The sequence below is a fragment of the Lacerta agilis genome, chromosome 6 (genome assembly GCF_009819535.1).
Source record: "Lacerta agilis isolate rLacAgi1 chromosome 6, rLacAgi1.pri, whole genome shotgun sequence".
NCBI lineage: Eukaryota > Metazoa > Chordata > Lepidosauria > Squamata > Lacertidae > Lacerta > Lacerta agilis.
In genome coordinates this window covers 64942645-64961269 of record NC_046317.1, presented here as the reverse complement: position 1 = coordinate 64961269, position 18625 = coordinate 64942645, and the positions used below count along the sequence as shown (strand labels likewise).

At 38.9% G+C, this 18625-nt stretch overlaps 1 protein-coding gene across 2 annotated transcripts in view; it reads right to left on the bottom strand.

Moving 5' to 3' along the window:
• Positions 1–3050: 3050 nt before the first annotated feature.
• MMP24 (matrix metallopeptidase 24) overlaps positions 3051–18625 on the bottom strand; it is a 34909-nt gene continuing 19334 nt past the window's right edge. For both annotated transcript variants that reach the window (XM_033153169.1, XM_033153170.1), the window contains exons 4-9: positions 18191–18495; positions 9014–9175; positions 6324–6538; positions 5218–5356; positions 4801–5067; positions 3051–4310 (exon numbers count right to left, since the gene is read on the bottom strand). In XM_033153169.1, coding sequence (XP_033009060.1) covers positions 3973–4310; positions 4801–5067; positions 5218–5356; positions 6324–6538; positions 9014–9175; positions 18191–18495 — 1426 coding nt within the window. In that variant the 3' untranslated portion in view covers positions 3051–3972. The remainder of the gene's footprint in view (positions 4311–4800; positions 5068–5217; positions 5357–6323; positions 6539–9013; positions 9176–18190; positions 18496–18625) is intronic.

Genomic DNA, 18625 nt, shown 5'->3' with positions numbered 1-18625 from the left:
TGTGCACAGAGGACTAGACATTTTCTTCTGTCATGTGACTATTTTTCTGAAAGTAGCCAGACTGATCTGTGAAGCAAATGTAACCTCCTGCAGCATCTTTTAAATTTGGTGTTAGCAAAAGTGATGGGTAGAATGTTTAAGAAAAGGGGAACAAATAACTTCTGCAGTAACCAGTTGGAAAGCGACTACTTGATTTTTAAAAAAATCTATTATGAATATGGAAGAAATGGAAAATACATTTAACACCTTTAAGTGTGGAATCTAGAAACAAGCTCCCATCAACACATTAGAAAAGCAAAATATTTCTGCCTGAAAACAGCAAAAAACAAAAACTCTGAAAACCAGGAGAACACCTTAGGAGCTGGCAGATTTATTGGAATAGTAATAAACTGGCCAGTCTCAAATTTTTAGAGAGTTTGGAAACAACAGATGCTGTTCAAGTGTCCTGACAAGCATTCATTTAAAAATGTATGACAAGATGACAAACTCCTTTAATAAATGTGCTGGTGTTTGATTTCATGAGCACTTTGTATGTGTGGTATGGCAAAATGACAAACTCCTTTAATAAATGTTTTGATTTGCATTGTAACACAAGTAGATTTAGATCTGACTCAAATAATAATGAGATGGGACATTATAACAGATTGATACATTGTAAGATAAAAATTTTAGGTACTAGGGTAAGACCAAGTATCAGCAAGGAGGTGTTTTCAAAGCGGAGCTGCAAGACAAGGATGAAATCCTATTGAGTCTATATCTTTTAAATAAGTGGATAGTCTGACAGAATTAGCTATGGGGCAAAACTAAATCTAGTTAATACCATATGTGATCTTGGTGGTGTGTTACATAGGGACCACTCAGCTATTAGCAGGAGGCTTCCATGATGTTTAAAGCAGATAAAGCTTTAGGGGCAATTTTAATTATTTTGAAAGCAAAAATGGATTGCCATAAGACAGTTATGCAACTTCTAGATTATATTAAGTATTTGCTCTGGAAATTTTATGCTTCTCAAGTGAGTAATTTCAGAACAGTAGCAGTGTTTGGAATTAGATTAAGGTAGGTAGCCGTGTTGGTCTGACGCAGTCGGAAATAAATTAAAAAATTGTTCAGTGGCACCTTAGAGACCAACCAAGATACCATCTGAAGAAGTGTGCATGGACACGAAAGTTTATACCCAGAACAAACTTGGTTGGTCTCTAAGGTGCTACTGGACAAGTATTTGGAATTGTGTTGAAAGGAAACTTGATAGTGTGAAAGTTATTCCTGGGTGCACAACAAAACCATATTAAGAGTTCCATAGAATAGCCGAGTCCCAAGCTTGCAACTTGTATGGATATTTTACGCTGCCCAACTCTTTGAAGCCTTTGCAGTGCTGCAATTAAATTCACATATAAATCAGTATTTGGGGGTGGTAAAATGCATATGCAAGTACTGTCAACCTGCATTTCACTGTTTGTAGCACTTTCACATCTGTTCAGGTTCATTGTATTAATAGTGATTGCATGCAAACCACACAGTTTACTGAGGTTTATGTTGTTGGTTCACAGAAGCAACTCCTTGCATGCACTGCTAAAAGTCAACATGGCCTATCTAAGAACCATGCTTGCCATCCTCCCCTGAGTTGATACTTAATGAATAGCTGCAAAAAAGGCAAAATGCTGTAGCACCTTACAGACTGCCTTATTGTGGCATGAGCTTTCAAGGCAACATCAAATGTATTAAGTGTGTGCTTTTAAGTATTACATGGCTTTACTTTTCTAAACTTTAACCTGAAAGTGAAGGTAATATAAGGGAAGTATCTTCTAGTTACTGTTACATGCTGAAACTGGGACAATCCAGTGTCTCCCATAATACCAATTTGATGGATAGTTGTTGGGGAGGGAATGGAAACCCCACCTTGAATAGTTCATGATTTTTGCCCCAGTTTGAGGGGGTGGAAAGCCTGAGGTGGATGTGCAGACTATAGTCCGTGGACATGGGATAAGCACCTCTCCTCCCAAGTGGACCCTGCATCTCCATTATTTTGGCATTTAAAAAGGGTTGGTATCAGGCTACTAGCAGAACAGACACAGTTGGCAGAATGGATTGTCCCAACTCAAAATCTGCGCCAGAGGATTGGGGAACCCTCCATAGCAGATTTGGGGAAAATAAAGGAAAGTCTCTGTGATGTTGGGTGTCGTCCTTACGAGTTTTGGCAACATGAACTTGTGATATGAAAATAAAAATTACAACCCCAAAAGGTATTTCTCTGATTACACTCCTATAATTTCCAATAGGTCTCTAGCATAACAGCAAGTAGAGAATCTCCTGAAAAGGCCAAAAACATTGATGTCTTGCCAACAAGAATGACAAAAATATACTGCATCAAAATAAAACAACTTGGTTTGTCTAGCCTTTGACTAAACCTGAAATACTTAGTTTTTATACCTACCTGGAAAGCAGAGTTGGATAGTTTCTATCAGGCCATCAAGAGCACAACTAGTGAATGCCATCCACTGTAGTAGTCTAAAAGATAAGTGCAGCTTTCTCTCGTGTTTTAAAGATACATGTGGCACACCAAGATCATTTAAGCAGCGATACTATAAAATACTGCAATTTACTTCATACATTTTGGAGAATTTTCCAGATTAAAGTTTCTAAATCGGAATCTTTAGGATAACCTCCCACTCATGATTAAGTGGTATATAAATGCCTCTTGAATAAACAAATCAGATTTTAAAAACGAATTTCCTTCTAGATGCCACTCCTTTCCTGCACTACCGCAACTACAATTCTCATCATAATTTTGTTAAAGAATGTCAAGCATCCTAATGTACATGCCACTTGGCCTCCATTTATTAAAAAAAAAAAGGATCAAGGGGACTAGTATTTGCAGAGTACCAGATACAGTATCAAAGGTGGTATGTTTCCGAGTACCAATCACTGGGGTACTTGCATGTCCTTGTGGCTTGCATCTGGTTGGCCACTGAAAGAACAATGTTGGGCTGGATGGACCTTTGGCCTGATTCAGCAGGACCCTCCTTACATTCTTAAATATCACAGAATTTGCCTTTAATCTTATAATGGTAACAATTTATTGTTGCCAACTTAAAATAGTGGTAATATGACATTTAAATATTTAGTACATGACAGGTTCTTAAAAACAAGTTTTAAGGGCTGCATTCATGTTAGTGTTCGAACCCAATTGCTTAGTCTTGCAGACTGGTTGTATTCACAAATTTCGGTTCCTAGTTGCTGTTGTGATTTGATGTGGCTTTAGAGCTGTTTGAAGTCGTGGTCTACACAGAATTATCTCCTAAGAGCTCTTTATGTGTGTCTGCTATTGCAGAGTGGGAACATCAGCTAATTACCATGAATGTACAAAACATCTGACCAGCAGGTATTGGACAAAAACGGTATCCAGGTAATTGCCTGGTTCCTGTAATAAATTAAAATATTTCAGAATGACTCAGCCTCAGAATGTCTTCTTCAGAAGGTCCTGAAGTGTTCCTTTTATGTCCCACAGTATTATCTCTCTCTTTTTGATGAGACAAGTGTAGAAAAAAACAACTTGTTGAGAGGTGTTTGGCTACACTGGCAAATGCTGGGTTTAAAAGAGGGCACTGAAGAAGATTGCTCGGGTGAGTTGAAAAAAGGTTGAAGCAAACTCCTCTTGAGGTCTCTGACACTCACTGAGTGGGTTGGTGAAAAATGTCACACCGAGACATACACGGCACTGAGGCAGTCAGTCAGAAGGAAAGCGGCTCCACCGTGCAAGGCCACCTGGGTTTAATTGAATTTTGTTCCTGTTCTTTCAGTCCCAGAATTCTCTCTGACTCATCTAAGTCTCTTGAAGAGTAGTTATGTATGTTTGTTTGGCAGGCTATCCTTCAATCTCCCCCTTTTTAAAATGTCTGCAGCCTGTTGCCACCATCCTCAATAGTCGTCACCATCTTCTTCCACCTTGTCAGCCCAAACGAGCTGGTGAGCCTGTCATACCCACTCTTGGACGGGTCGTCTGTAATAGGTCACGCTTTGCTGGACCTCTTTGTTCTTGAACTGGAAGATTGTGTATACCAGGACAAGGATACACAGAGATAAAATGCAGGGGATCACAACTGCAATTGCATTGACAGTGCTAGGCACATCGTTTATAGTCACCATGATATCCACGTCATCGTGAGAGAGCCGCCGGTCTTTGCTCCGCTCAACCTCCTTTTGGTTGCAGCCCATCCAGTCTTTGAGGATTGACCTGGGGTATCCCGGCTCAACAGTCAGCCTCTGGTTATCAAACTTCCAGTATTCCTTACCTTTATAAAAATAGGTATAAACTGGAAAAGAAAACAGATATTATTCCATTCTGTGCCATTCACATATTCTGGAGGTGTGCAGGTAAGAGAAAATATTCTGTATATGGCAAGAGTGGTTATGTTGGAAATACAGATGGTCTGTATGATATATGTTGGATAACGGCGCGGGGGGATCTATCTTACCCTATGCAAAGAAAGTAACTTTTGCTTCTGTGCTTGCATTCATGGGGATAAGAAAAACTGATTTATTTATTTTTAAATTAAAATCAGGAAAAAAACTCAGATGCAAACCAATCAATCACCCAGTTTAGGAAGAATATCATGTGCTATGAAGTTTACTTTGGGGTGGGCGGATATGTGATATATTATGGGCAAGTAAATGTCCATAACTACATGTGTCTACAATCTTGTAAATGTTCAGGCTTTAATACTATCTGAATGTAAAGTTCAACACATGGAGGATTATTAAACACTACTAAGCTGCTAAATAAGCCACATGCTTAATACTTACAGCCTTCTTTACTGACAAAAGCTCCTTGCGGGGCTTGTGGGATTCCTTTCCACACAGTGATGGGTTTGGGGTAGCCTGGATCTGTTGCTCTCTTGTCTTCATTATACCTCCAATATCGGTCTCCTTTGAAGAAATAGGTTTTGCCTACAGGCTCCCACCTTAAAGCTGTGTCGATCCCTTCCCGGGGAAGACAGCTGCCCAACTCCACTAGGTTGTGTGGGTACCCTGGCTCTGCAGTCACCTCCTTGAAGACCCAATATTTATCTCCTAGGCAAGAAAGCAGGAGAGGAGGGTGGGTAAGACATATATAATCAGCAACAGTCAATGGGACTTTGCCTTCCTCTGGAGCAGGTTTGGGGGACAACAGGAAGGGGAAGTTCACTCACACAGCATTGGATACAACCTCAAAATGTTTACCTTTAAAGAAAACAAATTTCCCATCAGATCTTTCATAGGCAGCATCAATTTTTGCAGGGAGCCCTTTCCAGAACTGTTCGATCTGCATGGGGTAGCCTTCTTGCACTCGATTGTTACGGAGACGCCAAAACCAGCGGTCCTTAAAGGAAAAGAATAAGGAAAAAGAAGAGTCTTGTTAAATGTCTACATCAGATTCCAACAAGAAGTGATGAAGTTAATTTTAAAATATCACAGCACCCTCAGGTTTACTAACATCAGACATCCCTTTAACTTTCAGATCACCCAGTGTTCCTCTCAAGCAGAATTAGACTCCTCTGCTTTGTTATCTTATATTCAGTACCAGTCATAAAAAAACAGTCTTACTAAGCAGTAACTGCCACCTCAAAAAAGTGCCAAATAGTGCCACTACCGGTAACTGCCACCTCCAAAAGTTGCAATTTCGTGCCCTGCTCAGAACTTCTCTCGCTATTTCTGCTACCAAGTCATTACCCCAGACAAAATCATAGTGTGCTTTATTATTTATGATATTCTCTATGTTTAATGTCTCAAAATAGAATTCAGTAGCAGGACCAGAGTGAATCACAGAGGGCTGTGTTCATCTTTTACTCTGAGCAGACCCACTGAAATTAATGCACACAAACTAGTCATGTTCATGTATTCCAATGGGTCTACTCTGAGTAAAAGTTAATTGACTACAATCCACATGTCCAATCTACACACACTGTTCAATAAGAAGGTAGAATTCTGGAATACTAGAGAAGATTCCTTGGTCAGGACAAATGCTGAAAACAGGAACTACGTCTGCAGGGCTTGCTTGGAAGCAAGTGAAAATTGATATATGTTTTTGTCCTAGATTTAAGAAGTTTCACTTAATTTAAGTGTTACTGTAGGAAACACATTATTTCAACTATCACAACAAACATTCTAATTTATTATCATCTCTTCAAACCAAGAAGCAAGCTAATCCACAATTTGTGACATCTACCAAGAAAAGAAATGCAGAGATTAAAATACCAAGAAATTTTAGTGGCATTTAATTAATTATACATGCATTTGTAATATATAAAGATTAATGAAAACAGCTTTGACAGGATGATTTTCACTACCTTAAAAACAAACATTTCTCCTCTGAAGAGAGCCACAGTATTGAAGTTCCCATCACAAATGTTTGGTTTACTGCCTGGGGTGGAAGGCCTGTCTCCTAGAGGAGGTCTGGGAGGTCTCGAATGTCTGTCATGTTTTCTTTCTGAAGTGGAATGGATTCTACGAACAGGAAGGGTTGGTAAAGGTCTAGTGGGTTCTAGTGGCTCAGCAGGTGGGCCTAAAAAAAAGAAGAGGGAAGAGAGAAAACTAATCAGCAGCTTGAATATTGTACCCATCATTTGAAAGACCATCACAAAGTTTGAACACTCCTTCCCAATTTTTTCCTCAAAATCTTTCCATCCACCACAGACATAATCACCATCCTCAACTTGTTGTCAAAATTATTGGCTGTAGATCACGGAATCATAGAATTGTAGAGTTGGAAGGGATCACGAGGGTCATCTAGTCCAACTCCGGCAATGCAGGAATCTTTTGTCCAATGTGGGGCTTGAACCCATGAACCTGAGATTAAGAGTCTCATGCTCTACCAGTTGTGCTCTCTCATCCCAATCATGCTCATACTTTTGTGTAACACCATTTGCATCCCAGTACCTCAAAAACCTAATCCAAGAGTTTCGTTATCTAACCTAAAGGTTTTCCCCAAGCAATCTAGGTTTTTAAAGTTCCCCTTGTCTCCGTTGCTGTTTCCAAAATTTGCTGTTGTATCACCTATATAGAATATCAGGATCTAAAATCCCAATGAGAGCTAACTGCTCTCATTGCATAGCAATAAGGCACTCAGAAGCAACCCTCTGCAAAAGTATACATCAAATTCACATAGTTTATATATATACTTTCTATTCCTTAGCCACAAACCTTGTAAAGGAATGTCCTATAGCTGGAGTCAGGAGAGGTGTATAAGATGGAAGTGGCTATTTTCAGGTGGTGAACAGCAGGAGCCAGCTCCAGATTCTGCAAATTGAAGCTGTCTCAGGCTGGAGCCAAAGAAAAAAGTGTTGGCCCTTTGCAAAAGGAGCAGTGTATCTGGTTGGATACAGGTGACCATTTAACCACACAACTGCACTGGGTGTATCATAAGTCTCTCCCCACTCTGCAGCCCAGCAACTTGGCAGCATGATAAAGAGGGCTGATTCACACATAGGCATGACATATGCATGCCAATCACTTAAATTCTTACCAATTTATTTCCCTGCATTCTAGTAACCTCCACATTAGGCCACTGAAATATCTCATACATGGGTCCGCCTCTGACGATTGTTCACACACTGACTGCATTGGCGATCTAGTCAGCCCCTGTCCTCTTGAGCTAACTGAGACTAGGCATTATGGTCATATGTTGGTGGTTCAACTGCACTAACACCTACCTGTAAGTCAAAGTGCCAGTTTGGGCTTTTAAATCTCTTCACAACTTGGGGCCAGGGTATCTGAAGGACTGCCTGTCTCCACATGTTGGTTGTAATCTATTATTCATTTTCCTTATTCTTCAACATCCAAAAGACAGCAGAGCTGGCTGCCAGGGGGGGAAACCTTCTCGATGGTGACATCCTGACAGTGGAACACTCTTTATCTTGACTGAGTTCTCATTTTTATGCTGCTTCTCATGTCATAATCACTGAGGTATTAGAAACCCTCACAATTTAGGTTTTTTTGGAACACTGTTACATGGTACCTTTGATATAGCACCAGCACCACAATATCCCATTCCCTTGCCTTGCTGCAAGTAGGATAACACTGAAAGGAATAGCTCTTTTCATGGTTTGTGTGCATGTGTGTGTTTTGCTGCTCTTCTCTTCATTATTATTTTTTGGGGGGGTGTCAGTAAAGATGTGTGTTCCAGTACTGGAAAGGGGGAGTCCATAGAACTACATGAAAACAGAAAAGGAGGCAAAGGTTCAAACAGTGGCAGAGTGTTGCTGTGGGAGAAAGGGCAGCATTGCTGGAATTGTTAGTATATAAATTATTTCACTGTATTGATATTGCAGTCCGAAACACTTATCAAAATGCTGACAGTTTTGGGGAAGGGGAAGGGAGTAAGAGAGCAAGACTGAACACTGAAATATTTGTCAGACTTGAGCAACTGTTCTACTAGTTGGTTATACTCACAACAGTTGTGCAGGATGGAAATGGCATATTACCAGTCAGCAGCATAGTACAGTAAGGGGAAATGCAATTTCCCCATGCAATTACAAGGGAAAGTCACTTCATATGCATCCTGCTCACCTGCTCAGTGACCTGTTCATTGCTCACAGTGAACATCTGGAAAGGCATCAAGGTTCCCTGATGACAGTATTCTAAGAGTGCCCTGTTTATCAGTTACCAAGATGCAAGCCATGGGAAGAGGCAGTTTTAGGTGCCTGCCATTCAGCTTTGGAAGTCATCTTTGTTTTTACTGCAGTGTGTCAAACCCAGACCCTGATCATTTTCCTGAAGAGGTTTATTTACACGAACAATTGATTGGTAATGAAAAATAAGTGGGAGTTATTTTAAGTGCACTTTCCCTTGCTAAATGTTTTATTAAAAACAAAACAAAACAAAACAAAACAAAACATGGGCACAGCCACCACATTCCCACACATCCCAGATAAATATATACACCTGTACACTTCAGTACCTTAAGTTGCCTGAGCTTATGGGAAGTGATGAGGAATTGGCATCCTGCCAATGGCAAATAATAAAACATGTACCATCTTACCATAGATCTTCTGTATTCCTTGAAGGTCATCCTGTGGTAACTTAAAGTTGTGCGTTTCCATATATTGATAAAAAGGAGCCATGATAGCGCTGGGGTCATTGGAGTGCTCAAGGCCTAGGGCATGGCCCAGTTCATGCACCGCAACGAGAAAGAGGTCATTTCCTACAGAGGCAAGATGTTACAACCATCAGCTTCAACATCCATAGGGCAATAGTGCCAGTCACAAGCTTAACAAACTTCTAAAGAAGAAGATAAAGCAGTTTATCCAACAACTATAGAGGCTCAGAAGGAATACAGGTACTTTTTAAAATTAGTCTTGCAATGCACCTGGTCTAATTAGATGATTATCAGATGCAGTCGCTGGTGCATTGCAATTGCTAAGAGTATGATCAGGAAGTCCCTGGTTCATATTTATGGCACAACAGACACATTCATCTTTTAAGGCACCAACAGATTCTTTGTTGTCCGCTAAATATAATGAGATAAGAGATTGCAAAAGACTGATGACAATGTGTAAGTAAACCAGCAAAAGTTATGACTGAATCACTCTGCAAAATTGAGAGAATATATTTTGAGAAGTCAGAGAGAGAGAGAGAAAATATAAAACCTGAGTCTAAAGACATATGCCCCAGATTCAATTAAATGCAGGGACGTCTTAGCCATTGAGGCTACTGGCACAAGGCGCCACAGCACCTCCAGCCCCGCTGGCAGCGCCGCTCTTGCCCACCTCTTCTCGGGCTGTGGACACGGGGAGGCTGTCGGTGAGCCTCCTGTTGGCGCTGCAGCCAGGGCTCCCTGGACGGCAGCACCGCACCGCCGCTTCGGCCGAACAGGTGGAGGCAGAGGCAGAGGTGGAGCACCACGCCCTCCGGCTGCCCGCCACGCCTGGTCCTGCCTGGCGGAGCGCGAGTTCGGCGTCCCTGCCCGCCGTGCCACGCCCTCCGGCTGTCCGCTGTGCCTGGCCCTGCTCAGCAGAGCATGAGGGGCGCAGGAGGGATCTTTGCACCAGGGCGCCAGATTTACTTAAGACGGCCCTGATTAACTGTTTGTGAAGAAGCCACTGATCAGCATCATAAAAGTAAAATATGTAGCACTGAGTTTTTGGAGTTTAGGGAAAGTGATGACTAGAAGCTAACAAGAGTCAGAACAGCATCAAAAGAAGGGAGGCAAAAATGCATCCTAGACATGCCCTTTGTTGTACCAAATGGCTTTGTTGCTCAAGTACATCTCATGAAGCAAAGGACTGAGGCAAAGGGTATTAAAAGTTTGGTGGCTATGGATTTTGGAATTCTGTTTTTCGGTACAAAAGTATGCCTTAAAAAAAATCCATTTGGAGTCTTGGGATCAGAGCAAATAAAATCAAATAAACAGTTACAAACAGTACAACAGTTACATTTGGGAAATTGGGAGGACTGATTCTTATCAACATGAAAATGGATGTCCTCAAAGAGTGAAGGGTGGTTAGCGGTCAAAACAGGAGTAATCTGATAAATAAAGACAAGGTTATTAAACAAGCAGGCCATAAAATAAATCACATGTGTGGTTGAGAGTAATGACAACAAAACCATGATTATTTGAAGTAAAATGTGGCTGGTCCTAATCTGCCTATAACTGCCATACTTTGTTATTAAACTGAGAATTAAGCTTTGCCAGCATGGCAACAATATTATTAATGAGACACTCTTCATTTATTTCAGTTCTGTAAGTTGAAAATAAGTGAAAGGCAGTCCTAACCGTGTAGCAGAACATTGAAAAGTAAGAGAAATGAAACAAACATGTGACCGGGGTCTAAACAAGTAGGAATGACAGAAGGCAGATAGTTTTAATATGATGGCAAAGATTAGATGAGCCCCTTTAATAGGATAGCAAAGCAGATAATATAGCAAAGTAGATAAAAGAAAGTGGATAGAATGCTGAAATGGTTTCATCCACTTAAGTCAATTTTTTTCTGTAGTAATAGCTGCCTTATTTTCAGAAAGGCAACAGAGGAGAGTTCTAAAAGCAGATCTTAAAACAACCTGAGAAATCAAAATTGTTTAGGAACTGCCAAAAAACTGATGTGTCATCTGAAAGGTGTGGTAAGGTCTGAAGAAAAGCTCCTAATTTAGTATAGCGTCAAGGCATAGGCATTTGTTTTGTCACTAGTGACTGTCCTTTTTAGTTCTTGCAGTACAATGTTTGAATAAAGTAGAGTTGCTATCTGAATTTAGGGTATGACAGCAAAATGTGGAACAGCCTTATCTAAATCATGTGGTGTGGCACCCAATGAAATTATACTAATAATAGACTCACTAACACCAATGGACTTCTCCAAGTATAGTTTGGGGGTGTTGACATTACTGCCTCAGACTGCAGTGAGTGTCCCCCCCCATACCCCCGCTGTGCATTTCATGGCTCTCCCCCCGCCACCCCAGCTGTTCACATTAGCACAGCTTCATGGCTTCATTTGTTTCAGATTTGTATGCCAAGGTGTTTCACAGCTTGGCTAGAGACGAATTAGGAATGACTTAAGGATTCCAGTCAGAGAGAGGCTGATTTGAGAAAAAAACACATCAGACAGTAATATTTAATGGCAAAGCACAGGATACAAATGCATTTTGGATAATGCCATGTGAACATGGAATTACAGCCTAGCACCGGAAACATAGTGAGTGCTGAGTAAACGGTTCACACAGCCTTAGTTACGATACCACCCCCAATCAACAGTCCTTGGGGCATTATGGGTGAAGCAAAGCCATCTTGAGTTATAGGAAGGCTGCAGAGGCCCAGGGTTTCTCTGTACCCAATTGTTCATGAGATGATAATAATCCATTAAATTACTGGTTTGTGTAATAGAAAAATTTGGTTGCAGAGCACCTGGAGCCCCTAATTACACACTGGGCTTTTCATGCTTTTCACCACCTTTCAAAAATACTAAGTGATCCAGAATTCATCTCAGGTCACCAGCAGTCAGGTTAATCAAATAAATCCCTATACCTGCCACACCAACAACAGTCTGCATATATATATTTATATAAAATCAATGCAAATGTCAATGCCCAGGATTCAGCCTGCTTTGGATCTAGGTTCAGGACCATCAAAATCTGCATTATACTGAGTGAGACCATTGTTCCATCTAGTTCAGTATCACTGACTGCTCTCCAATATTTCCAGCAGGAGTCTGTACCAGCAGAACCTGGAGCTGTTTTACCACTGAGCTACAGACCTTCCCTATATGTTTGGCTGTATAGCTGATGAAAGTGGTGGGGACTAAAGAAGTATGATTTGGTAATCAGTATAATTTTCAAAGCAAGGGAGAAAGGGACTACACTGCCAGTTTTGAAAGGATATTATTTGAGGAAATTGAGGACAAGGGTTCACCTGCCTGGGATATAGATTTTGAAAGTCTACTTTATCATGGGAGGGAAAACCCACCTCTGTCTCAACCAGGGTGGCATACAGGAGTTAACCTATGCATCTTAAGAACTCTGAATCTGTAGTTTATTTTGCTGTGCAGTTGTTCCATATTTGTTCTGCCTTCTCTCTAATCTTTGAAGATACCTTTTCATATACAATAATTTAAAATAGGATGTGTTTTCATTAACTCTAGGTAGCTGAGAAATAGCAACTTCACAATGATCTGATACGAAGTGTGAGTAGTACATAAACAACAAATGCTTAACATCCATATTACAGCATTCACAAGGAGCCCTGAAAGCAGTTTTGGGCAGTAACTATACCACTGCCTTTCCACTTATAGCATTAATCGACTGAAATGTATAGCAAGTCCCCATACCAGAACTGCAACTCCATAGGACACTAAGACTCCCACAGTGACATCTTAAGCAATTGTAGGCAATTGACAGTCATGTGGAGTCCCAACCATGCAGAAGCCAATTTTAGCAGCAACCACAGCCCCACATTCATGAAGGAGATACTTTGTTTATGTTATATTTATGTAATTTCTACAGTGGAGTACGGCAACCTAATCACACAACATGAAACCAGAAAAATACTGTGGTGGGAAACAATAATACAAAATCAGAAGAATCGGTACAAATATATTTATATAGAGAGAGAGACTTCAGAGAACCATTGTTTTAACAAAATCCCTGAAACAATCAAGTACTGTATCTATTTTCTCCAAGTACCCTCATCACAGCTGAGCACTCTGCATCCAATTATTTTTCCCCAGCCTCTGGGTAACAGCCTCAGAGGGTGGGTGGCTTCATACTGTGGTATTACCTACTTGAAGAATATACTGGGATTTAAAAGATTTGTATTCCCCACATAATCAGCATAATTAGAGGAGAACAGTTCACAGTGAAGCCTTGTTAAAAAATAATTGTATTTATAGCATGGACTTTACTGGAAAAACATCACTGTACAGAATCGTCTCTGCAAAAGATGCTATCATCATACCTTGAGCTACAGAATCACTCACTTGAAATTTATTTGAACCCAGATTGGACAACAGTCTTTTCTACCAACAATGGGCCTTTTTGCCCCAACTAATGGGTTGTTTTATCCCAAGAGTCTTCTGAACACTGATGCACAAGAATGATGTTTGAATAGATTTCACATGCCTAAAGTCCAACTAGGGTAGAAAGAGATCCCCCAATCCATAAATTCCTTCCTCTATTCAGACTTTTCTATGTAGGGTATTAGAAATGTACATCCTGTTCAAATGTCTGTGTAACTGCGTGCAGGTTGGCTCTCAAATGCATCTGAAACATTTGATGTCATAACTACTTAGTACTTACAATAATTAATCTTTTTGTGTAAACTTAATTTCACCAATTGAACTATTCATTTATCGTTTCCCCCCTCTTTTTTCTCTATTTTTTCTTATTCCACAGGTGATTCACTAAGCCAATTTCAATATTCCCTGTTAATTTTAATCAATAAAGAATGAAATTTAGTTTAATATCTTGGAATGTGAATGGATTGAATAATAGAAGGAAAAGGCAGAAAATAGAGCGTATTCTAGAAAGACAGAAAGGGACCTGGCTTGTTTGCTGGAAACCCACATTAATAATAATCATAAAAGAGTATTGGTAAAGCCAAAGTTAGGAAAGGAGTTCATTGCATTGGACATGAAAAAAGACGGGGGTGGTAATCTATGTTAGAAGTAAATTTGAGCCAGAATTATTGTATGAAGATAAAGAGGGAATAATTATCATAATTAAAATAATATTAGAAGGAGAACCTATTGTAATAGCTGGCGTGTATGGTCCAAATAGAAGGAAAGCCAAATTTTATAAGTTAAGACTATTATTAATGGAATGCATAGATAAAAGTTTTGTTGTAATAGGAGACCTTAATGGAGTGATGGGACCAGAACTGTACAGATTACAGAGAGGGAATGAGGAAAATGAAGGGAGACTACCAAAAAGCTTCTCGTCCATGGCAAAAAAATTCGATCTTGTAGATGTGTGGCGGCACAAGCTCCCTATTGAAAAAGAATTCACTTATTTCTCCCAACCAAATAAATCATATAGCAGAATAGATGGGTTATAGATAAGTAAATATCTGATAAATAATGTCAAAAAAACCGAAATACTACCTAAAACAATTACGGACCATAACCCAGCCTCACTAGTTTTGAAGGGTAAAGATAGTAAAAACGATAAAAGATGGAGAATGAATGTTTTTCTATTAAAAAATGACAGTATACTCCAAGGAGCTAGAAATTTAATGAAAGAATATTTTGAAAATAATTAGAGAAAAGGGATAGATGTGAAAACAGTGTGGGATGCTGGAAAGTCGGCGGTAAGAGGGTATTTCATACAGCAAAATTCTATAGTTTATAAGAAAAAAAGAAAAGAACTTTTGGAAGAATGTATCAAAAAGATGAAATAAGAATAGATGGGATGGAGGATTATTTAAAGGAATATAAATTATCAGAAATAAGAAATGAAGATTATAAAATATTAAATGAACCAATATCAATTATAGAAATCAAAGAAATAATTAAAAAGATGAACATAGGGAAATCACCAGGCCCTGACAGATTACCAGTTGAGTATTATAAAAATATGGAAGATCAGCTGATCGAGCCATTAAAGGAAGTACTGACAGAGGCAGTTGATAAAGGAAATATTCCTGAATCATGGACAGAGGCTTTCATAACTCTCCTACCAAAACAGGGTACATATTTGGAATTAATTTCAAATTACAGGCCTATACCATTACTCAATTTGGACTATAAAATTTTTGCAGGATTATTGGCCCATAGATTGAAAAAAGTAATTGGGAATATAATACATAAAAATCAGGGTGGATTTATTGGGGGAAGACAGATAAATGATAACATAAGGAAAGTAGTGGATATTCTAGAACAGGGGTGGCCAACTCCCAAGAGACTGTGATCTACTTACAGAGTTAAAAAACTGGCAGTGATATACCCCCTTTTTGTGGGTTCAGGTCAAATCCCTGTTTTGGGGGGGTGCAGGGCAAAAAAATGAGCTTTTTTAGGGGAGTCAAAGTTGTTGAGCTTCTTTGGGGGACCCAGTGATCTACTGGTGATCTACCTGTTGGACGTGCCTGTTCTAGAATATTTGCAATTTAAGAAAGATAGACAAGCAGCATTAGTATCAATAGACGTGGAGAAAGCATTTGATAACGTTTTATGGGATTTTATGAAAAAATTATTAAAGAAAATGAAATTGGGTGAAAATTTTGAAAAAGTCACCGATGCGATCTATAAAAAACAAAAAGCAAATTTAATTATTAATGGACAGTTTGGAGAAAGTATCAATATTGCCAAAGGCACAAGGCAGAGCTGCCCACTTTCACCATTATTATTTATAATAGTTCTAGAAGTGCTGTTAAAGAAAATCAGGCAGGATATAGAGCAATCAGAGGAATAGTAGTAGGAGAGAGGAATTATAAGATCAGAGCCCTTCGCCCACAATGTGATGATCATGACAGAGAACCCCCTAGAAACCGTACCCAGAGCACTGGAATGTATAAATGAATTTGGCAAGTTTGCAGGATTCAAATTGAATTATAAGAAAACGAATGTATTGGTCAAAAATATGGATGACGAAGAGAGAATTGAGTTACAACGGGTTACCGGATAGGAAATTAAAAAGAAAAGAAAATACCTTGGAATCAATCTGACATCAAACAATATAGATTTAATTACTGAAAATTATGGTAAATTATGGAAAGAGGTAAAGAAGGATTTAGAAACATGGGAAAAATTAAATTTATCATTATTGGGGAAAATTTATGTTATAAAAATGAATGTACTTTTGAGAATGATGTTTTCCCCCCAAAGTATTCCTTTATTGGGTGGGGGGAAATGTTTCAACAATTGGAGGAAAGATTTGGCAAAATTTATATGGGCTGGGAAGAAACCAAGGATTAAGCATAAAATTATGATTGATAAAGGGGATAGAGGGGGATTTGGCCTTCCTGGCTTTGAATTATATCACGATGTAGTAGGACTGGTTTGGTTAAAAGAATGGATAAAATTTGATGATACTGATGTGCTGGATCTTGAGGGAGTGGGGACAAGGTTTGGGTGGCACACCTATTTGATTGACGAAAAAGTAAAGGTGCACAAAGGGGTTCTTGAACATATAATTAGAAAATCATTATATAAAATTTGGGGAAAATATATTAGAACCAAAAATACCTTGGTGGGCCTCTCCATTAGAGAAGGTAACAGTGAAAAAATTAAATATGAAATAAAATTGGACTACATATAAAATTTTATTGCAAGAATTGAATGGGGAATTAAAATTCAATGATTATTCAGAGATAAAAAATTATACAAATGATTGGTTTAAATATACCCCAATTAAGTATAGATTGGCTAAAGATAGATAGGATTTGAAAAAGAGACAAAATATGAATTAGTTAAGGCCTCAATGATCAAATGGGCGCAAGATTTTGGAAGGAAAAAAAAACATTATGTTTGAGCAATGGGACAGGCTATGGCAAAAAGATATAAAGTTCTCACCGTGCTATATTCTAAAGGAAAACTTCCTCAAGATGCAGCACAGGTGGTATTTAACACCAGAAAGGATTGCCAAAATGAATAAAGGTTGCAGTGATGTATGTTGGCGATGTAACTCTGTGACAGGCTCTATGATTCATATTTGGTGGGATTGTCTGAGTATTAAGCAATTTTGGGAAGTAATATATAATAAAATGAAAAAAAATATTCAAATATTCATTTAAAAAGACACCGGTGGGATTCTTATTAGGAATAATACCAGAAAGCCTAAAAGGAGTTGATAAAGTATTGTATTTATATACAACTGTGGCTGCGAGGCTTCTGGTAGCAAAGAATTGGAAGAGCCCCTTGATATTGACAAAAACGGAATGGCTTGCCAAATTAATAGAATATTATAATTTGACCAAATTGATGGGAAATATTGGAAGGGTTCCAAAAGAAAGAGTGGAGAAAGAATGGAAGGCATTTAAAGAATACCTTTAAAATTATATTGAAAAGCTGGAACTAATATCAGATCAAAGCAAGTTCCGTGATTAGCAGAAGGAGAGAAAAGAAGATGAAATACATAATAACTGTTAGTTTTTCATAGCTTTTATAGTAATGAAGTACAGAGCGATAAGAAATGTAAAAAGTCAACAATATGCAAAGGAAATTAACAGAGATCAAATGACATTACAACTTATGTGATTGGCAGTCTATTTCACAAGGGGTGAAGGGTGTAGGGTGATGGTGGGTCTGAGTTAGTGTGGATGTGTATAATGTGTTTAATCAATCGTTTAACATGGTCATATGTAAGTTTTTAATGTAATTGTGTATGCATGAGCGAATGTATGTAAGGTTTTCTATGTACTATTGTTATTTTTCTTCTTTAATAATTTTTTTAAAAAATTCACCAATTAATTTTCTCTCTCTCTTTTCCCTTTTCACTGAGAATTGTTCTAGTTTCCCAGGCAGCTAGATCAGAGTGCAATTTAAATTTCATCTGTCGGTTCATATTGCATTGGATTTATAAGCAAAACTGGCATTATGTTTTGGAGGGCAAACTCATGTTCTTCTAGCCTGGGGGTGGGGTGGGGGAGCACAGATTTTTGTCCACCTCAGTATCACCAAACTTTGGACCACATTCTTACAGGAAGTCCTGTGATGAGACCTCTTCCTTTCTGCAAGCCAACTGCCTCATGACATATCATATTAAAAATACTGTTATAAAAAACCCCACATCATCTTACCATCATGGTTAGAATTTCCCAGTGTCCATGGTTCATCTGAATCAAAATGAGTATCACCTCCTATCCCTGGTCCAGGAAAATAAGCATGGGCTAGGAATCCACCCTCCCCATCAAAAGGAGAGCTGTCACCATGGAAACCAGAAGCAAAAAATATCATAATATCTGCCTCTTTTCTGTCACTTTTAATTTCATGGTAAGGAACTTCTTCAAAGGTGAGTGGAGTTACCCTCTGCCAAACATCAAATGCTTGCCGGATGGCTTTCCTTGTATCAAGCTCTCCAACCTTGGGGGTGTAGTTGTGAACACTGTGAAGAAGATGAGAAGGATTCATTTAGAAAATTTCATATTCTCTGATGTTAACAAACATGTTTCAGGACTCAGATCGACAGAACCATAATACTACATTTTGAGCACTTTGATATCTTTTGAGAGTCC